This window comes from Centropristis striata, chromosome 20, assembly GCF_030273125.1.
Source record: "Centropristis striata isolate RG_2023a ecotype Rhode Island chromosome 20, C.striata_1.0, whole genome shotgun sequence".
NCBI lineage: Eukaryota > Metazoa > Chordata > Actinopteri > Perciformes > Serranidae > Centropristis > Centropristis striata.
In genome coordinates this window covers 25,718,811-25,739,283 of record NC_081536.1, presented here as the reverse complement: position 1 = coordinate 25,739,283, position 20,473 = coordinate 25,718,811, and the positions used below count along the sequence as shown (strand labels likewise).

Here is a 20,473-nt window from a genome sequence, read left to right as displayed (position 1 = left end):
TATTTCCTTCAAACTGAGGGGCGGAGGGTGGAGAGGGCAGAGATATAGCAAACTATAAAGTCATAGTTTCTTCAGTCATGTGATTAACAAATCATCCAGTCATTTTCACATTTCTTTCTTACAGGGCTCACTCACACAGACAACCATTCACACTTGCATTATACAGTCAGTCAGGTGTTCATGTATTTGGACTGTGAGAGGAAACCCATGCAGCCTGCACACAGTGAGCCAACATGGCTAACTGCACAATGAGCCCCCGACAAACACATTATTATATTATATAACAACTGTATATTGTATTGTTTTTATACTGGACATGGACAGATAATGTAAATCAAATAATGTATGGATAATAATAATAATATATTTCAACTTAAATGCACATAACACATGTATTTAAAGTAGCAAAGAATGATCTTTCAGTTGCAAATGTCATCCAGCATTTTATTTCCACCATGCGCTGTTCTGCTGCATATGTGAACCACCTACCTTTATGAAACAAAGGGGAAGTACAGGTTTAAGCCAGGTAAAATATTCTCAGCTGTTAAGCAGTTGGAGGTATATTTCATCAAGGGAACAAAATATTTCTGCATGGCTAGATACTACAGGAGGTCTTAACTTTTTAAGGCCTCCCAATCCTACGCACTAATCTAGGACACAACACCATCCACACTAAATCACCATTTACAACCTGTTAACATACAGCCCCCAATTATTGAAAATTAGGGGTTGTGGGCCGTGCATGTTTAAGGGGAGATAGCAGGTCACCAGTAGATGCCACATAGAAGGGGTTGACATCATCTGAAAGCTGGAAGCTGATAATTTATTTGAGATGCAGCTCAACACTGTATGTCAAGTTATTTTGGGACAAGATCTCTAATAAACATGAATTAATTAATTAATTAATTAAACATATTAAGGTGTATGAAGGTTCAGAACATTAATATTTATATATGTTCAACTATGTCCCATAAGTTGTTGGAGAACATTTTGGTTTGAAAGCATTTGTTACACACATTTGGTGCTGAATTATTCAATTTTATTCATATTGAGAATGGATAAAATGGTCAAAAAAATTGATCTCTGGAACAATACAGAAAAATCCATGCTTTGATTAGGCATCAAAAACTTTTTGAGTTTCTGTAATTTTGGAGATTTCTGGATTTTCAGCAACTGGATGAAGAGCAGGTCTGTTCTCTAAACTGCTGAGTAACCCTTTATTGTCAATATAGCTATGCAGCAGTGTGGCAATAGAACTCCTGCATTGTGTGTTTGGCTATACTCAAACAAACATCATTCAAGACAGAATGTCAGTGATGAGAAAATGATAAAGTAATGTTGATCACAATTTGAAAATGGGCAAATTGCTCAGTGCATGACCTCCAGTCCAAAACCCAAAGATAATTTACTTTACAGTGATGTAACAAGCAAAGGAATAAATGTTTGCCAACACTTGATAAATGACAATTAATCAAAATATAAATTTCAAGGTGCGGAATCTGACTGTGACCCTGAGTGACAAATGATTTAAATTATTTCATGATGGCCGTCTTGACTCTTGCTGGAACTCGGGAATTCCAGACAAGTCTTCTATTAAAAGGACAATACAAACACAAAAAGTAAGTCAGTATTTATCTCAGCCCATGCCCGAGGACCAATTACACATGAATGCGAGCAGTCCCCGCTCTGGGAATGTGGAGGCATTTGGCTATGGACTCCAGGGGCGGTTTAGCTTTGCCCCATCACCCCCCACCTCCCATCAGAAAGAGGGTTGTTAATTTGTTGCGGTTGACCCCGGCCTTTGTGTCTGACGTGTATCTAGTTTGTAAAAAGTGCTTTTATCTGCTTTCTAAATATGTCTGAGCTCAAAGGGTTATGATGCTTTTATATCAGTCACAGAGGGAGGCAATCCCCTCTCTCTCTCTCTCTCTCTCTGTGTCTTTCTCTCTCTCTGCCTCTCTCTCTCTCAGCCTGCTCTTCTTTGCTCCCTTCAGCCCTTTCTTACTTGCATGGGCAAACATATGCATGCACACAAACATGCACTCTCTAACAAATTCACACTGTTACGCATGGACACACACACATACACACACTTCGACCCTGTTGTCCTGTCCCTACCCCCCTATGTCCTTTTGGCTTCTGTTTGTGTCTCCTGTGTGTAGGGTCACCAGGACATTCCTCAGCCGGCCCCTCAGCTCTGTGCACCCGGCTGGAACAGAATGGGACCCAGCACAACCGTCCACAGCAGACACTACAACACGATAATGTTAGCTAGCGGCTCACTGTCAGGGCTATGAAAATACCATCTATCTCAAAACAATGTCACATTTGGTAAAGTAATGACATTTACAAGATAAGGTACTGTACATGACTGTAGCATGATGTCATCACAAATATGTCAAATAAATTATTTTAATCTTCTGACGAGTCTTGAATGAAACACAGATATGTTTAATGTGAGTATATCAGGATAATACATTAGACATTTTATTTGGACTACTCACACTGGACTAATCATTGTGGTATATCAAAATATATTCATGGACAATGAAACCATTCAAATGTGGAAATTGCATGCCCTGGCTATAATATTTTTCATATAATTAATGTCATTTAGTTTTTAGTTTGAAAAAAAAAATGCTCATATTACTATAAAATATGTAACATATATATTATACAGTAGATGTAGTGTGTATATATATATTCTCTTATCAAACAAAAAACTGATTATAAGAACTGTTTTAAATTCATAAAAAACTAAACGGATGCTACAATATTCTCAGCATACTGTCCTATCCATACTGCTCAGTGTAAATACTAGGGACTCATAATCAAGACCATGTGGAACACCTGACAAACTAGAAACCATGTGACTCTGTGTACCACAGTTCCCTCTTTAAAAAGAGATTATTAACACAATGAGAAATAAATAAATGTCCTGAACGACATGATGCAACCACTGATACTTAGACTGACTGGTCTGACAGATTTATGTTTACTAATTAATGGGCACTTTGAAATGCCCCGAGGGAACACACTTGACTGCAACAAGCTTAAACACTGTAAATACCAGGAAAGAAAAAAAATTGTTGGACTTTCTCCTCCTGAACATCACTCAGTGAATAAATGCTTTAAAAGAATGCGTTTGGAGTGAAATGAGAAAACAAAAGTTAAAGTCACAATCATTTGTTGACATGTGGGTGTGAGTTTGTGAGAGGAGGTCTCTAACAAGTGTTTGTATGGTCGGGGTCAGCGAGGAGCGTGACCGACAACTTTTATATTGGGATCCATTAGAAGCAGAGCCTCAGTGATCACAGAGCTTCTCCTGCTCAGTGGGAGTGACCATCATGAGAATAATGTGCTGTATGAATAACACTGCTGCCAGTACACATCTCACACTCCCACGCTGTTAGGGCTCCACAGGGCCTGGGTCTCTACACACATGTACATGTATTTTGGGTACAGTGATTTTTCAATAAGGTTTAATTGTACAAACCTGTAAACCTACACTCACTACAGAACAAAATGAATTAATTCAGTCACTGATTAAATAAAAAACCCAACATTGTGCTGTGTGAGGACAGCATTGCATTGTTAGTTCTGTTTATATTAATAAACACATACAGTGGACAGTGTTGCATTGAGCAACATATGATTTTGCATATTTTTTCTATATTGTTTTCTATACTGAGATTGAACTTTAAAAAAATCTAAATATTGTTAGTAGGGCTTCAGACTGCGGTGGGCTTCGTGTTGTTATCACTCTCAGGGAACTTTCATGTAGTCCAAAATGTCTTTAAATTACCTTGAAATGGTTTTGTCAGACAAAGAGTCAAATCAATCAATTCAATCAATTTACCGTGATGAAAAGACAAGCAAGACAGCTAATATTGTCAATGACATATCATATATATATATAGAGAGAGAGAGTTGAAACCAGAAGTTTACATACACTATATAAAATGACACATATGCTTTTTTTCTCACTGTCTGACATGAAATCAGACAATCACTTTTCCTGTTTTAGGTCCGTTAGGATTACCAAAATTATTTCTATTTGCTAAATGCCAGAATAATGTCTTTGGAAGCTTCTGATAGGTTTATTGACAACATTAGAGTTAATTCGAGACACACCTGTGGATGTATTTTAAGGCACACCTGAAACACACTGTGTCTTTGTGTAACATCATGGGAAAGTCAAAAGAAATCAACCAAGATATCAGGAAGAGAATTGTGGACTTGCACAAGTCTAATATATATATATATATATATATATATATATATATATATATATATATACTTTACTTAGTTCTACCTTGTCACGATAGAATGATCCAGTTTGACGAAAATACAGGCATGTTATCTGTATGACATGCTGTATCATATATTATTGTGAGATGGTTTGAACACTGGGAAACAGATGTGGACACTTGCTAGTGTTTTGATCATGTCAAACATGAGGGAAAGTGTGTGTAACATGAAAACACACATCCCTGGTAAACCTGAGACCTGAGAACACCTGTATGAGCCCAGTGTATAATGAGCAGTCTTTATGTACTGAAGGTTGTGTGTGTGTATGAGTTTTTGTGTGTTTATGTGTGTAGTAAGTGTGGGGTGTCTGCAAGGTGTGCCTCTCTTCAAGGGAATGTCTGCCTGTAATGTGCGTCTGCATGAAGCTATCTATGTGTGTAAGGAATGTAAAGTGCGTGTGTGTGTGTGTAATGAGGGGGTTCAGAGGGAGCTGTGATTATTCTCGCCTCCTGCGGTGCAGGTCCTCTGGCTCTGTGGGCCCCAGGGAAAGCGCCCTGTATTTAGCGTGTGGGAACGCACATTCTGCCCCCTTATCGCTGCATTGTTGCAGCCTCGCTCTTTTCTTCTCTTTTTTTAACTAATTGAATTCTTGACTCCTGAGCCACAGGGACGGCTCGGGAGAGACCAAAGAGAAAGACATGATTTTCAGGCTTTTTCTTGCGGTTGAGTGGGGCAGAGCAGTGGGGGTGAAATTGGAGTGTGAGGTTGGGTGGTGGTGGCAGTGGTGGTGGGGGTGCAGTCAGAGAGGGCTGGCTCTGGCTGGCTGGGTGGCTGCTGTGGCGTCACCCTGTACTTTGATACTGGAGGTGAAAGGTCGTCCTCCCCCTGTGGTGCTGAGAAAGTGGCGAATTGGGGACGGTTTATCCAACAATCATTTTCTCCTTTTGGAAACTTTCAAAAGCGCTTTTGGCCCCTGCTACATCTTTGTAGTTGTGCTTGAGGAATTCTAGACAAAACAATTGTAACCCCCTCCTCGCTCTCACCTCTCTTTAGGGTAGCTTCTCCCTTCACTGGCTTCTACCCAGCCCCCCTTCTCTGCACTAGTGATCAATGTAGCGTACCCCCCTCGCAAGCCCCACCCCAGCTCCAAGTCAGGATACCCGCCTCGTCTGGCAGGAAATTGGCACAGGGCTATGTGGGACATTACTGGCTCTATGCTGCTTGGTGTGAGTGGCTATCAGAGTCAAATGAGCAGGCAAAGGCCTGCTTTATTATTGGGAGAAGGGTTTCACTGGTTCATATTTCACAGGGCTGTATTTTTTGTATTAATTGTTTTAATTGTATAAAAATATTTTCCATTAACATGCAAATACCTGACAGACTGGTGAAAAGGATTGCACCTTTTCTTATTTCACAGGACTGTAATTGTTAACAATGTGCAATAATGCTTGCATTATGTTTTTAAAATACAGTTTACCTTGCAGTTTGTGGGGTTTGTCCAGGCCAGTATGATATTGGATTCAACCAGATTGGGCAACCTGCAATTCTGTTCCTTGAGAAGATTTTCCAGGGTGAATTATTGTGGAATTAATTAAATAAGACAAGACCGGTCTGTAGATTTGTGTTCATCGGGAAAGTAAGCAAAAAAATGTGTGCACACGGAACAGACCCAACACACACAATTGTAAAGTACTTAAGTTGCTCTGTCTGCATGTTTTATATCTATATTTTTAACTTCCATTTTATAAATTGAATGCGTTTAATGTTTTTATATGTTGTTGTTTTTTATGTCTGTTCAATGTGAAGCACTTTGTGCTTGTATTTTTCTTTGTTGTAAAGCACTTTGTGCTGCATTTCATGTTTGAAAGCTTATTATTAATTTTATTATTATTATCATCACCATTGTTATACTTAGAAGCAGCGGGCAGCACCACGGATATAGACTGACAACCCAGAGTAAAAGTGAGAGTGAGCTAATGAGATATTTTCCAATTCAAACCAAATCTAATGTCCACCGAAGATAACTATGAGCTGGATGAGCACCGGTCAGATGCTAAGCTCAAAACCTGCCCTGTCCAAGAAACCTAATCAGCCATGTTTCAGTGTGAAAGCTTACCTGCCACCACACATCATCTGCAGCTGCCCAGCCCACACTTTAACTTGTTGGGTCTTGTTTGAATGACAGCAGGGTCTGCAGGAAACACCTCAGTCAACTATTAGATGGCAGAGAGAGGCAGAGAGACACAGCCATGAGCTTCATCACTCACTGAATTTATTGCAAATTGTCAAATCAAAGCTGATATCTAGATAATGGTTGTCGCTCAAATAACAGTCAAGTTACTTCTTTATCACAGAAAAGCTGTGATGAACAGCACTCTGAGGGATACATCATCAGCCTGATCCACCTGACATGCAGAGTTGGCTAAGATCGGGATTACCAAAACTTTAAAGCATGGCTGTACCAGCATGGCGTTCTGCCCAACATCCTGTGACCAGGCCTGCCACGATAACACATTTTTTTAGGACAATATATTGTCCCAGAAAATATCATGATAAATATTATTGTTGATGTCATTTTAAGACCATTTTATGCCACCATTATAAAGATAATAGAGCATAATAATCCAAGTACATCCTTTTCAAGAGTAATTAACTTTTAATTATCAAGAAGATTAAACATTGAAGTTGAAATGTGGAAAGAGAATATTTACATATCCTAGATAAAAAAAAAACATGTATAAAATAAACCACAAACAAAATATGGAGAGATAAATATAATATATTGGGCAGTCCAAGTCACCTAACCCCTAACACCTAACTGTGATTGAGGAATAACAGATATTCAAGTATACCTGCATGAAATCTGGTTGTTTTAGTCAAGATTACGCTAAAATATATTTTCCCCAACTATATTTAAGTTCCCTATTAAGGGTCAAACCTTCAATTTTGTAAATTCCCAGTTTATTGCTGTTTATTCCCATAAATTCCTGCCAATTCCCATGTCCAACTTTGAAAATTGACAGGATTTTGCAACCCTAATTACCACTAATATAACCAAAGCAGTTCCAGTGCCCAACCTTGATCCACTTCTTCGCTTTTTGACTGCTAAAGAACCAGCCCTCGGCCAGGAAAACTGGTTCCAGAGCGGCACTAACTCTTTGCTGGTCTTAAGCCATGAACCACTTACGTCAGGGGCTTGGGGTTGGGATTATCATGACCAACAAGACCATCTAAAACGTGTATTATTTATTTGATTTGATTTGTTTAACTGCAATGTGATTTGTATGGGCTAGCACTAACACGCCTATGTTAGCGGGCTAGTGTTAGTGGAGTAGCGTTGCTGGGCTAGCGTTCTTACATAAAATGTAATTGCCGTCCATATCGATCAAGCTGAGCTGCACAGATGAGCTGTACATGTCGTGTACATTGGCATTCACTCAAACCTAGTTCTTGTCCTTGGCTGGTGCTGGAGCTGGTTCGCAGTTGGTTCAGATTGCGCAGGCCTGCTAACAGTAGCCTGCTCAGAAAGTACCTGCCACGGGTAGGTACTTTTCTGAGCCGCTACTGACTAGTCGACGCTGATTGGATGCAGTTGAGGCAGCAATTTCGCGCATGTGTGATTCATTTGCAGACTGGTGCAAACTGGACACCGAGGGGTTAACAGCTCCTGCTCTGCTGACTGCAGCTGGGAGAGACTGCTACGGGAGAACTGGGCCGCTTGTGAGTGCTTTGGGACGGTGCCTGCAACTCGTTAAGAGGAGTAGGAATGAGTCTCCACAAGTCTCTATTAACACCAGAAAAAGTCTCTAGATTTGTCGCTAGTCACTTTTTTTAAAAAGAGTCACTAGATGGGTCTGAATAGTCACTAAATAAAGCAACAAAGTCACTAAGTTGGCAACACAGCTTGCTGCGTCAGTCTGTTGCCACATTCAGACATTCAGACGTTGGTTAGCTGCTACAAAAGTACCTGTATGGGAAGAGCCCGAGGGAAACTAACTGGTGGGTGTAGCCAAAACACTCCGCTGCTTTCCAAAAAAGTATTCAGTGAAAACACGAGTGACGAGAGTAACGAGAGTTAATGCTGCTGTGGAACCAGTTCTTGGCCATGAGTCTTTGTCTGTCGAAATGCAAGGAACTGGGTCGAGATTAGGCACTGACTCTGAACCCTGGAACTGCCTTGGTCAAAACGGGTATCAGATCTTAATACTTACACTCATACGACTTTCGTTAGGTGGATTGATAATGTCTAGCACTCCACATCACTCAGGTGCTGCCATCTGCATGTACTACCCTGTTGCAGTCACACACAGGCAGGCTTTTGGTGAGGAAAACGCAACAGAATTAGTGGTAAGCATAATATAAGCTATAATAAATCTGAAAAAGGCCCTTAGATGGTAAGAAATAAGAAAAACATTGGCTGCTCCAGTTGCACACCTGGTAGAAAGCATACCTCGTGAGCGGACGGTCCGAGTTCGAATCCCGCTCGGAGCCCTTTCCCGCATGTCTTCCCCTCTGTCTCACCCCTAACAATCTAAAGTTATAAAATGCCCAAAAAAATATCTTTAAAAATAAAAAATATCTTTAAAAATAAGAAAAACGCAATTTTTATTATTTAATTTGATTAATGATCAATTTCACCCTGACATTTTCACTTTCACACACAAGCAGTTTCCGTCTTCATAGAAATTGAATACAATAAATATTTTTTTAGTTTTTTTAAGAAAAAATACAAAATTCATCTGAAAACTAATTAATTTTGACGCAAGTAGGAAAAGGAATGTACACACTGATCGTATAAGGTAAAGCTACAGATCAGAATTATAATTACAAAATATAAATTGTTGCATTTTCTGGCGTTTCTTGCGTTGTGGTTAAAATAACTGCTTCGTACTATGTACAATAGAGATTTGACCACACAGGGACAGAAGAGACGGAAGAAGATCTATATTTATCAATATTTTTCCGAGTCACAGCGGACGGGGGCGACCGTCCTGCACTAACCTTGGCATTTCACTGCAGTCCAAATAATCCTCACTAACTAACCTTGAAATAATATCCAGTGGAACATCAGAAACACGGATGGAAACAGAGATGGAAACAGAGATGGGCTGATGTCTGTACATGTGTGGTAGATGGAGTAATGTTATCAGTTCAACACAAATTGATTTTCTCCATTTGGTTGATGATATACCGTTGCTTACTGTTGTAAGCAACACCATACGACTACTAGTTGATGCCTGCATCACACATTGTCAAAACAGTAGTGACAGTGCCAATTCATTTTGGTCATTATCAAATCCAACCATTCTCTTTAAGACATGGCCCAAATATCACACATAACTACAGGAAGCAGACAACAAGCTCTCATGCCACTCAGCTGGAAATAACAAATGGCAAGTAGCCAAGAGAACAACTGATCTGCTGATGATTTTAATAATTGTTTACTTACAACTAGGAATTGGTTGTAGGACTTCAGTATACATAAAGTGCTTTATGTTGCTTGATTTAACTTATATGGGACAAAGTGTTTCTGTAAACAATTTAGCTCCTCTGCTTTAAATCTGCTGGTGAAAGGTATGCTGTGGATTGAGACACCATTCACTCTGAACTAACCTTTAAACATCTAACAAAATCTGTCAAAGTGGCATATGGTACAAACAAATGCCACAAAGAAAGTGAATTACAACACCTGCCATGAGTTGTACATCTGGGAAGACAATTAGCCTCCTGAATTGAAACCAGCAAAGCAAAGTTCAACTGTCAACACTATATGTATATTCAACAGATATTTAAAAACACAATTTTTGGAATAACATTACATTATAAAAATAACTATTATTCCGTAATCTCCCCGAAATTGTATTGTATTGTAGTAGTACTAGTAGGAGAAGTAGGGTTGTTGTTGTGTGAATAAGGACTGAACATGTGGTTTTGATAGAAAAGCATGCTGCATCTCTTCTGGAATACACAGATCTTATTTCTGAGTTAAAGGTTCCAGCATTTTGTCTTGCACAGTTATACTAAAACATGTGGTTTTCTATATGGACTTACATACGTCAATACGAAACCTAAAGTATTTTCCCAAACTTAACCAAGTCTTTTTGTTCTCTAACCATGACCATACACTAACAGACAACATTTAACTGCACTGAATGCATAGCTAAATAAACTGTCATTTCGCTCACCACTTTTGAATCAACCGGCATACTTGTGTCCACAAGGCTTTATGGGTACGCGGGGTGCGCAGAGGATACACACATGCATCCTTGGAATTTGGGCAAAAGAAGGACTCTGTCCTCCGGAGGATCCTGGACATTGGGACAGTCCTTTGGCGGATGTCGATGACGTAGTATCCTTCAAATTCAGCCGTTTGAGGATCCTTCCTTGACTTTGGGATACAGCCAGGGTGTCAATTGCATAACACCATATCTATTCAAAGTTGTGCATATGATAAACTTAAGAATAGAGATGAAGCTGAAAAAAGCTCCTTTAGGGCTTCTGTCAAGGGTTCCTTTTTTTTTTTTTTTACCTCCATAGCATTCTAGGGATATCTGATTTATTATTATAATTATTATTATTATAATAATAATTATTATTATTATAAATTGTGAACTTGGGCAAACATGCACAAGCCTAATTTCCACACCCACAGTTCACCATAAATGGATGTAGAAACACCCTTAAACATCTGTTTGCATAACAAAAGTTGTGCCTGCTCCACCACTCATCAGATCAGTGAGAAATAAAGCAAAGAAAGTGCACCAGATGCCACCAACTGTGTGGCATCAGTGAGGTTCTCCAATTGAGAGCATTACACACAGATGGGGCTGTATGTAGCTACTAATTCACTGTGTTTCTGCAAATCATCACTGCAGTTAAATCGCAATCACCATAATTAAATGTATTTCTATTTTTACGCATTGTATCCCATAACTTCAACTTGAACTAGCGAAGTGCTTTGGACAGTGGCTCATGATCAGGACTGTGCACATGTACTCTGCAGTGGCTCAATGTGGAAAGAACTATTGTATGAAATTCTTGATTTGAAGACCATTACTGTATAATCACTGTATCAAAAAAACAAAGGAGCATAATGACCATCATATAGAACAATAACAGTTACATAACAGATAAATTGGTGGAAGTTTACCCCACCTGTTTTAGTTCAGACCTAACAGTCTGTTGCAGCTCACTGGTTGGTCAGCACGTTCTCTACAATTTAATGTTCTGGCACATCCCTTGTGACTATCATCAAGGGTTGTGTCGAAACAGCTGTGGTGAAAACCAGGTCAGAAGTTAGTTGAACAGGTTTATCAGTGAGTTGACACCTGGTTTCCAGAAGATTTTTAATTAACCAGGTCGCTGGTCAGTGAGAGGTAGTTTCCATAATGAGGGGGCAGCAGGCAGAGGCACAGTCTGCTATTTCAGCCAGCAAATTGGAGAATTAATGATGTGGTTAATCTGCCCCTTCCTCTTAGATGTGAGAGAGGCTTCGATGTCTGGCTCAGACAGAGAAGGCCATCATGCGCGTATGCTGACAAACTGCATTTCTTATTTCCTGTGGGCAAGAGTTATAATGTTAGACTAAAAAAGGTATGTTTTTCATTTTTCTTCAGGTATTAACATGGCTTAAGGACCAAACTATGACGTGACGGTGATTGGGTTTTACTGTTTTACATAAGGCTTAGAGTTAGAGGGGATTACAACATTTGGGTTTAAGAATGAGCTGTTGTTTTTTGTTTTTTTCAATGGGGTTGGGTTACACCTGTTCCAAAACAGATGCACTCTTCAAGTTTCAATGTCATTTACCAGTATGTGCATTTACATGTTTTTCCCGCTGTGCCAACACAGTGGTTTCATTTAAATAAATGATTGTTTTATAGTTTATTTTATCTGGTGGAATGCACAAATATGAAGACAACCACAACACAACACACACAAGTTTCAGGGAATATTGTTCCACCATGGCAGTATCATAAAAAGGGTCCTAAAGCTGTTTCAGGCAGACATGGCCAGGTATGCCAAAAGATTAGGTTTGTTTAGACCAGGGGTGTGAGACATACACAGAATTAATTTGAAAGTTAAAAAATGCATAAAATTGGGAATTCATTCACAATCCGATGAACGCAGCTTCAAGAGCCATTCGGGGTTCAGTATCTTGCCCAAGGATACTTTGACAATTAGGTCCATGGTCAGGGATCGAACTACTGACCTTCTGATAAATGGGGGACCACTCTACCAACTGAGCCACAGCCTCCCCAGCCAAACATGGGATACCTGTCAGAGCGGCTTCTAAGACTTATGGTAAGCTATATTTTTATAAACTATAAAATCAACAGCAGGGGTGCTAGATCACACAGCAAAGCCCACACAGTGAGGATACCATAGCATCTATGACAGCATTTGATTTAATGTAACTAAATTAATAAGTTGAGAAACAACTCAGATTCCAAAAAAGTTGTGTGACAATTTGCTAACCCTAAATGACATACATTGAAAACTGTACAAAGACAAAATATTTAATCATCAAACTAATAAAATGTTGTGTTTATTGTAAATAAATATTCATTCTGAATTAAAAGTGACAGTTATCCATGATGCCATGGGCACAAACACATCCTGGTAACATCAGATGCTTTTGAACTGTGTGCTGGTAACAATTTGGATATTCCCTTTTTTTTTATATAGCATGGAGGACACAACGTCCATGATTTCCAAAAACAATTTGAAATGTGGACTTGTCAGACAGCGCACTTTTCCAGTTTGTATCAGATCAACTCAGATGAGCTCAGGCCCAGAGAAGTCGTCTGTGTTTCTGGATGTTGCAACAGTTTTCTAGCGGGTCAGTTGTTAGACCCTGAGTTAGGGAGGGGGGGCCAGAATTGGGCCCTTTAGTGCCCTAAATTTTTGAAAAATGTTTACAGCACAAGTGCAAGCACTCGCAAAGCGTAGTGGGAGGGGCTCACTCCCCAAAGGCACAAAGCGGCTGCAGGTGCTGCTCAGATAGGACAAGAAAAAGCAAGCCTGTCAGATGACGAAGCAGCCAAAATGTACTCTACTGTAACTGCAGCTATGTTACATACAGTAACTCTACTGTAACTGTAGCTATGTTACATACAGTAACTCTACTGTAACTGTAGCTATGTTACACACAGTAACTCCACTGTAACTGCAGCTATGTTACATACAGTAACTCTACTGTAACTGTAGCTATGTTACATACAGTAACTCCACTGTAACTGCAGCTATGTTACATACAGTAACTCTACTGTAACTGTAGCTATGTTACATACAGTAACTCTACTGTAACTGCAGCTATGTTACATACAGTGACCCTACTGTAACTGCAGCTATGTTACATACAGTAACTCTACTGTAACTGCAGCTATGTTACATACAGTAACTCTACTGTTACTGCTGCTATGTTATATACAGTAACTACTGTAACTGCAGCTATGTTACATACAGTAACTCTGTTACTGCAGCTATGTTACATACAGTAACTCTACTGTTACTGCAGCTATGTTACATACAGTAACTACTGTAACTGCAGCTATGTTACATACAGGGCTCTGGCCCCATTTGGCGTTGCGGCTGGTGTGATGCCATCGCAAGACAGTCTCTAGTCTGTCTTTACCTTAATATCAGGCTAAACTCATCCGAAAGCCTAACCACAGATGTTAGCTCCACAACAAACATAATTCAATGGGAAAACAGGCTTCAATACAAAAGAGGTCTCAAGTTTGATCATCACCATTAACATGTTACATTACTAGCTTTTTTAAGCTAGCCTTAAAGTTAGATACCAACATGGTGGACCAGTTGACAAATCATTCTCTCAGGAGTTTGTCAATGACATCAATGGGGGATTTTAAAGAAGAGCTTTTTGCCTCTCTGACTGATCCTCTTCACAACTATCCACCTCTTCATGGCTCAGTCACTAGAGCCAAAACCTAGTGAGTGATTCTGAGCAAATGCTTACCTCAATGTAGGACTAATAGCAACAGACCACACTCTGTCATAGGTGGGGATGGTGTGTCTGGGGCATCTGGAAGTCAAAGTCCAAATCTAAAAAAAACAAAAGTCTCCAGTAAGCACATGTAATAATGTCGATTATAATGACATAGGAGGAGGGCTACTGCTGATCACAGGTGTAAATACACTCCTAACGTTCAGTGTGCCCGCCTGTTGGTCTAAAAAACATGTCGGAAAAAACATATACCTTAGGTTTTGCCGCTCTGTGACAACATTTACTGCTGAATTAGGCTAGTTAGATGTAATGAATGAATAAATGAAAGGAGCAATTTCTCTTCAAGCTAACACAATCTCGCTTTTTCTCATTTTTAAAATGAGTTGGTAGGCCGGCACCAAAGCCTGACTTCACTTTTAATGTGATTAAACAAAAAGTAATGTCCTCCCCTCTGCCTAAAATCTCTTTAATTAATACTACAGCACTTCCTTGTTTTATGTATAAATTGGCACGAGTTGAAGCAGCAGCGTGTGTATTTGACCAATCAGCGGCAGTCATCCCAGCAAACCCCACCGCAAAAGATCCTCTACTTTCTGAGAGTACTAGATTTAAGATTAAGATCAAGATTATTTACTTTATTAATCCCACAAAGGGGAAATTCAACCTCTGCATTTAACCCATCCTTTTTACACTCAAGTGAACACACCATGCAAGGAGCAGTGGCAGCACATTACTATCCCCTGACCTTGAGCTTTTCAGGGTGAAAAATGTCCCTGGAACCTGGAACCTGAAACCTGAAACCTGAAACCTGAAAGCGATGAGGTTAACGCCCCTCAATCGTTAGTCCACATCATGACACTGTGCGGCACTTGAATAAATCTGCATAACAGAGGTATCCTGACCCGGGCAGTTCTGTCTCTGGATCCACTGACAATGAGTCCCTCTTTAGAGTCCAGGCAGTTGACTTCTTGTTTGTGACCTGTTAACTCCACCGACATGTGAACTCTCCTGCTGTGAACCAGGATCCTGCTATCACTGTAACAGACAAAGGGGAGTGATTTTAGACAAAGGGATCATAGCCGCAAGCCGGACAGTCACCGGCCGCCACTGCAGTTGATTCATCAATTAACAAGCAGTTAATAAGTTCAAACACAGTGTGTGATTTAAACAGCTGTCTATGCAGATGGAATCAGTGTGGATTGCACATTAGAACATAAACGCACCACTCAAGTCTCCATGACAAAGTGTTTGAAAACAGGCACATGGTGCGATGGTAAAATAGGTCCAGTCAGTCTGACAGTCACATACACAGCCATGTGTAGGGCTGCTCTAGGAAGATATTTAGCCTCTGGTCAGCACATGAAAGCTTTACTCAAGGTACACTTTCTAGCCTATTGCAGAGCTTTCAACCACCTTTCTTGACCTTCATCTGCCAAAGAAGTTCCATGCTCACTTGGTCACATGATAACTGAGTGAATGAAATCTCAGACAACTGAGGAAACTCAGATAAATAAAGACCTTTGATGTCTTTATTTAAACTTTTTAAAGATGGAGTCTGACTTTTTTTCTGTTTGCTGTTCAGCCACTGGCGGAGGACATATTCAGAAGGGGAAAAGCCCTTTCTTGAGAAATGTGTATCTTATTGAAATGGCTGTGTTGTTCAAGATACCACTGAGAAAATGAAGAGTGACAGATCCATGAGCTTGATGGATTATCAAACACCGAAGCATTGTAGAGTTGTTAACAGCTAGAAGCCTTTTTTCACCTGTGTTTATGTATTAAAAACAGTAAATATAATAGCTTTATTGAAATCTGTACGGAAGATACCAGTTGTTACTTTAAGATCTGGGACTGTTATGTGACTAATGCATGTTAATTTTGATAAATAAAGTCACAAGAGGAACAAAAAGAGCATGAGCAGTACCTTCCACCACTGATCAGGTGAGAGTCTGTCACAACAAAGCGACAGACATCACCTGTGTGGCCAGAATAGATTTCAAATGGGTTACGCTGGAGCCTCCCAGAGTCTTGGTGCAGATGGTACGCTGCAATATCACCAGCCTGGGACAGAAACAGTGTGTTCCCCTCCAGCTGTAACCATGGCAACAGTCTGAAGATAAGAAATGTAAGAAATGTCAATGAAATGATGATTGTAAAGCTAATATGAATAAAACGTCTCCAGCTAAAAAAAAAACAAAAAAAAAAAAACACATTTTACATTTGTGGATACAATTACTTGCAGTCTTTGTAAGAGTTATATAACAAGATTAATATTAATCTCATTCTTAGCATAAAGACTGGAGCAGGGGGAATGGTCTTAGACCTAGAGGACATACCTTATTATAAACACATCATCTGTAGTATATACCCTCTGAACTCTCACTTCCCTGTGTACAGTGTCTCAGTGATGCTGAGTTAAAAAGATCAGATCAGCCCTCAAACAATGTATAAGCAAAGCACTTACTTTGTTTTCCATTTGAGAGGAATGGCCCTTCTGCAGACCCCATAGTACCAGTTCTGAGCTATCTTTACTCTCTCCTTCAGGGGGATGAATGGATATCTGCAATGACATTTTAACATTATGATGCTTTGGCCACACTGGATGTTACTGTGCTGGTTATGATGGCAAACATACCCATCCCACCTAGACATACTGGAGCACTGATTTTAAATGACAAATTCATCCCAGATTTATATTTAAGTATTAAATAAAAAAAGAAACTACAAATTCAGGTCACTTTTTTCTCTTGTCTGAAGTTAAGAGATACATTTGCAGAATTTCTTCTTTGACTCGAATAAAATGGTATCCTGGGAAGCAGATGAATATGCCCAGCTCTTGTTTTATTCGCTGTGACAGAAGAGTCTGGTTGCTCTCCCATTCAGACTTACTTACAGACAGCCTGGCACCCACCAGGAAAATCAGCAGCTTTGATAGGATGACTGGCATCTCAGATCAAACTGTCAAAACATGCAGCACTGATTATGTTTGCATATATGCATTGTCTATTTCTCTCATCAAATGTTTTCAGAAACACATTTAATTGACTGTTTCCCTGTAATTTGACAAACTTTGTCTTATTTGTCCTACTTGAAAACGGACCAAGCACCGCCCCGACCTGCATGTCTCACTTAGCACTGCATCACATGCACTCATGCATCCATTGCTCTGATTGGTTGGGGGGTCACATTTAATTGCTCTAGTTGGTGGTAGTCTACTGAGGAGCATTTTTGTCTGCACCCGATGATAACGCCTTATGGTAATTAACAAAATGAAAAATGAACTGAGAGGTTCAAGACTCCTCCCAGTCTAATACAATGGAGGTGAATGAATTTCATTTGTGGTGCTCACGATACTGAAAAATTATACATAAAAATTTTAAAAATTCATTTATTTTCAAAACCCCTGGTCCATAATTCATGATAATCCTTAAACTGCCCGTGAACAGATTACATTGGAACTGTCCCAATAATAACATTGTTTGGATTATGAAAAAGGTTAAAATGTAAATTGACTGTACATCAGGCTGAATCTCAATGATAGTTGAATACAGGCCTGAATGAGGACATTGGACATGCTTGATAAAGGACTTGTCAAGTTGAATGAGAGGCAGAAGCTGTTCTGATGTGGATCACAAGGCAGTGTTTGTCTGAGGTGTGGGGGCTGTGTGCAGAAGTAGCACAGCGTTCAGGTAATGCAGCTTGAAACTGTCTCACTGTGAGAATCCCCTGGAATCCCCCTGTGTCAGTATGGTCTACAAGTGCTATTATACTATCACCTGCATCTGTGAGGCTGCCGCCACTCTGCCACTGGATGACAGGCTTGAGTGCAACAGTAATTAATTAATGAATTAATTATTGTTGCTGTATTCTTTTGAGACTTTTAGTGGCCATGCAGCAAATGTGCAAATGAACCCTAAACGCTAACACTGGTTTCTCAAAATATTTGTGACAGAAACCAATAACTTACAGGGTTTTTACCGACAGGAAAAAGAAGGCAACTGCCCCTGGTCCTCAGAAGTGCAGGGGCCAGAAAGCTTCAGGCTCATTGTCTGTCAACTGATTTGTGCTAATGTGTGTCAAGGTATCAAGATGTCAAGAGTGTCAGCGGCTCATAATTCATTACCTGATCTTGACAGGGTCTTAGTCTAGTTCTCAGTCTAGGTTAAAGATTTTTCCTAATCACAGTTTTGCATTTTCCTATGTGAATGTGTGTGTGTGTGTGTGTGTGTGTGTGTGTGTGTGTGTGTGTGTGTGTCTAGGGCATATCTCGTTGACCGTTAGTCAGACTGACCAAAGATTTCATATGTGGCTTGCGCATGGCAAGAAGGTGTGCACCCCATTGTGTGATAGGCCTACACCTGGTCAGTAACACAATTCACTCTGAATTTCCACGCCTGACTCATCAGATCTGTAAGTCTATTTAGCCTACCTAGCTTCCAGAGTTTTAAAGTGCGCAACAAGGTTCGATTTTACAATAATATTTGAATAGTTTCCAGCGAATATCAATGTTCAATTTCTATGTGCTGGATGGTGTGCGTACCTTATGAAAAGTAAGTGTTTTATGGAGTTGCAGACGTTGTAGTGGTCTGCATGTAATGTGCAAATTCTGTTATTCACAATTAGCATGTTAAGCAGAGATTTAGCTTTATTCACTTCTTATGTTGCATTACTATGTAATTAAGGGATGACATTCATGTTGCTTAGTGTAATGCCCATAATCATTTGATATGAGCATGCAATATCAGCTATTTGGGTACATGTTAACAAGCAAGCGTATTACACTTCATTGTACATCCCACTTTCACACACTCCCTCCTTTGGCCATAATTGAAAAATCTACTTAATCTCCCACTATATGAATACATACTTCCTACAGGCACTGCACTAGTCATTTTAACACAAGGTTAATGTGTGTATATTGCCAATAGAGGGTGAGGAACAGGTGTTAAAAGAGCACCTGAGCTCAGGGAATGAGGTCTGTCAGGTAACACTAACACATCCCAAAAATGGATGTCATTTAAGGTGCTGAATGCTAAAAAGAATGTTTTACAGACTTCCTCCTCTTGGTCACTCTGTGTATGCTGTTGAAATGTGGTCTATGAAATTATTTCTGATCAGGTAACATGAGCTGAAGGCTGTGGACAGCATGCAGAAGCGTCAGGAAGAACTAAAGTCTAAAGCCATTACAGTTGAATGATCAGAGCTCAGTGTCACTCCACCACAACACAGTTCAGGCTGAGGCTAACGCTAAGCTACAAATCAGCTCTGTCATCAATGTGCGACTGTTATCTTACATGTCCGTCCCATTCCAGGTAATTCCAGTGTTTAGGAACTCTTTTGCAATCCTCCTCCACACCGCGTCCCGGCTTACGAAGCGGTAGATACTTTTACAAACTTGAGACAGGCGACTGAGAGATCTGCAGTCCAAATAAGACAAGATATGATAGAGAACATCTTCTGGGAGTTGGGTTAACAGCATGCTTCCTCCCGGTGCACCATGCCCGTGTGTTTGCGGAGTGATGTCCCCTATTACCCGCTGCTTCGTAAAAACGTCATGTTTAGACAGCAGCAGCAGCACATAGCAAACAGGAAGCCATTCCTGCTACAGCTGATGACTACCCTACGTTTCTGGGCGTGATGACGTATGCTGCTGAGTTCTATTGCGTCCTGTGCGTCTTTTTGCAAGACTCACCGTTCTGCCATGATGATGATGATGATGATGATGATCCACTATAACAAACAGGCAAACAAACTCACGTGCTTATTGGCATCTTAATTTTTTAATCGATGAAAAGATGAAAACTTTTGTGAAATATATATTTATATATATTTTAAAAAGTATTATATAATTATATATATGGATTCGAAACCTGAGAATATCTGAGAATATATATCGAAACCTGAGAATATATATTGAAACCTGAGAATATATATTAAAAGTCTGAGAATATATATATTAAAACCTGATAATATATTAAAAGTCTGAGAATATATATTAAAAGTCTTAGAATATATATTAAAACCTGAGAATATATATTAAAAGTCAGAATATATATTGAAACCTGAGAATATATATTAAAAGTCTGAGAATATATATTAAAACCTGAGAATATATTAAAAGTCTGAGAATATATATTAAAAGTCTGAGAATATATATTAAAACCTGAAACCCGGCTACCCTCTGGTTACAAAAAACAGATAAATGTAAAAGAAGAAAAATGTCAATTATATATTAATATGACCAAAGGTGCA

At 39.6% G+C, this 20,473-nt stretch overlaps 1 protein-coding gene across 1 annotated transcript in view; it reads right to left on the bottom strand.

Annotated features, from left to right (window-relative positions):
* The window catches only part of fbxw4 (F-box and WD repeat domain containing 4), a 51,380-nt gene extending 31,557 nt beyond the window's left edge, over positions 1–19,823 (bottom strand). Inside the window, exons 1-5 of the mRNA XM_059359865.1 lie at positions 19,516–19,823; positions 16,686–16,781; positions 16,146–16,331; positions 15,124–15,256; positions 14,234–14,319 (exon numbers count right to left, since the gene is read on the bottom strand). Coding sequence (XP_059215848.1) covers positions 14,234–14,319; positions 15,124–15,256; positions 16,146–16,331; positions 16,686–16,781; positions 19,516–19,700 — 686 coding nt within the window. The 5' untranslated portion in view covers positions 19,701–19,823. The remainder of the gene's footprint in view (positions 1–14,233; positions 14,320–15,123; positions 15,257–16,145; positions 16,332–16,685; positions 16,782–19,515) is intronic.
* Positions 19,824–20,473: the final 650 nt, after the last annotated feature.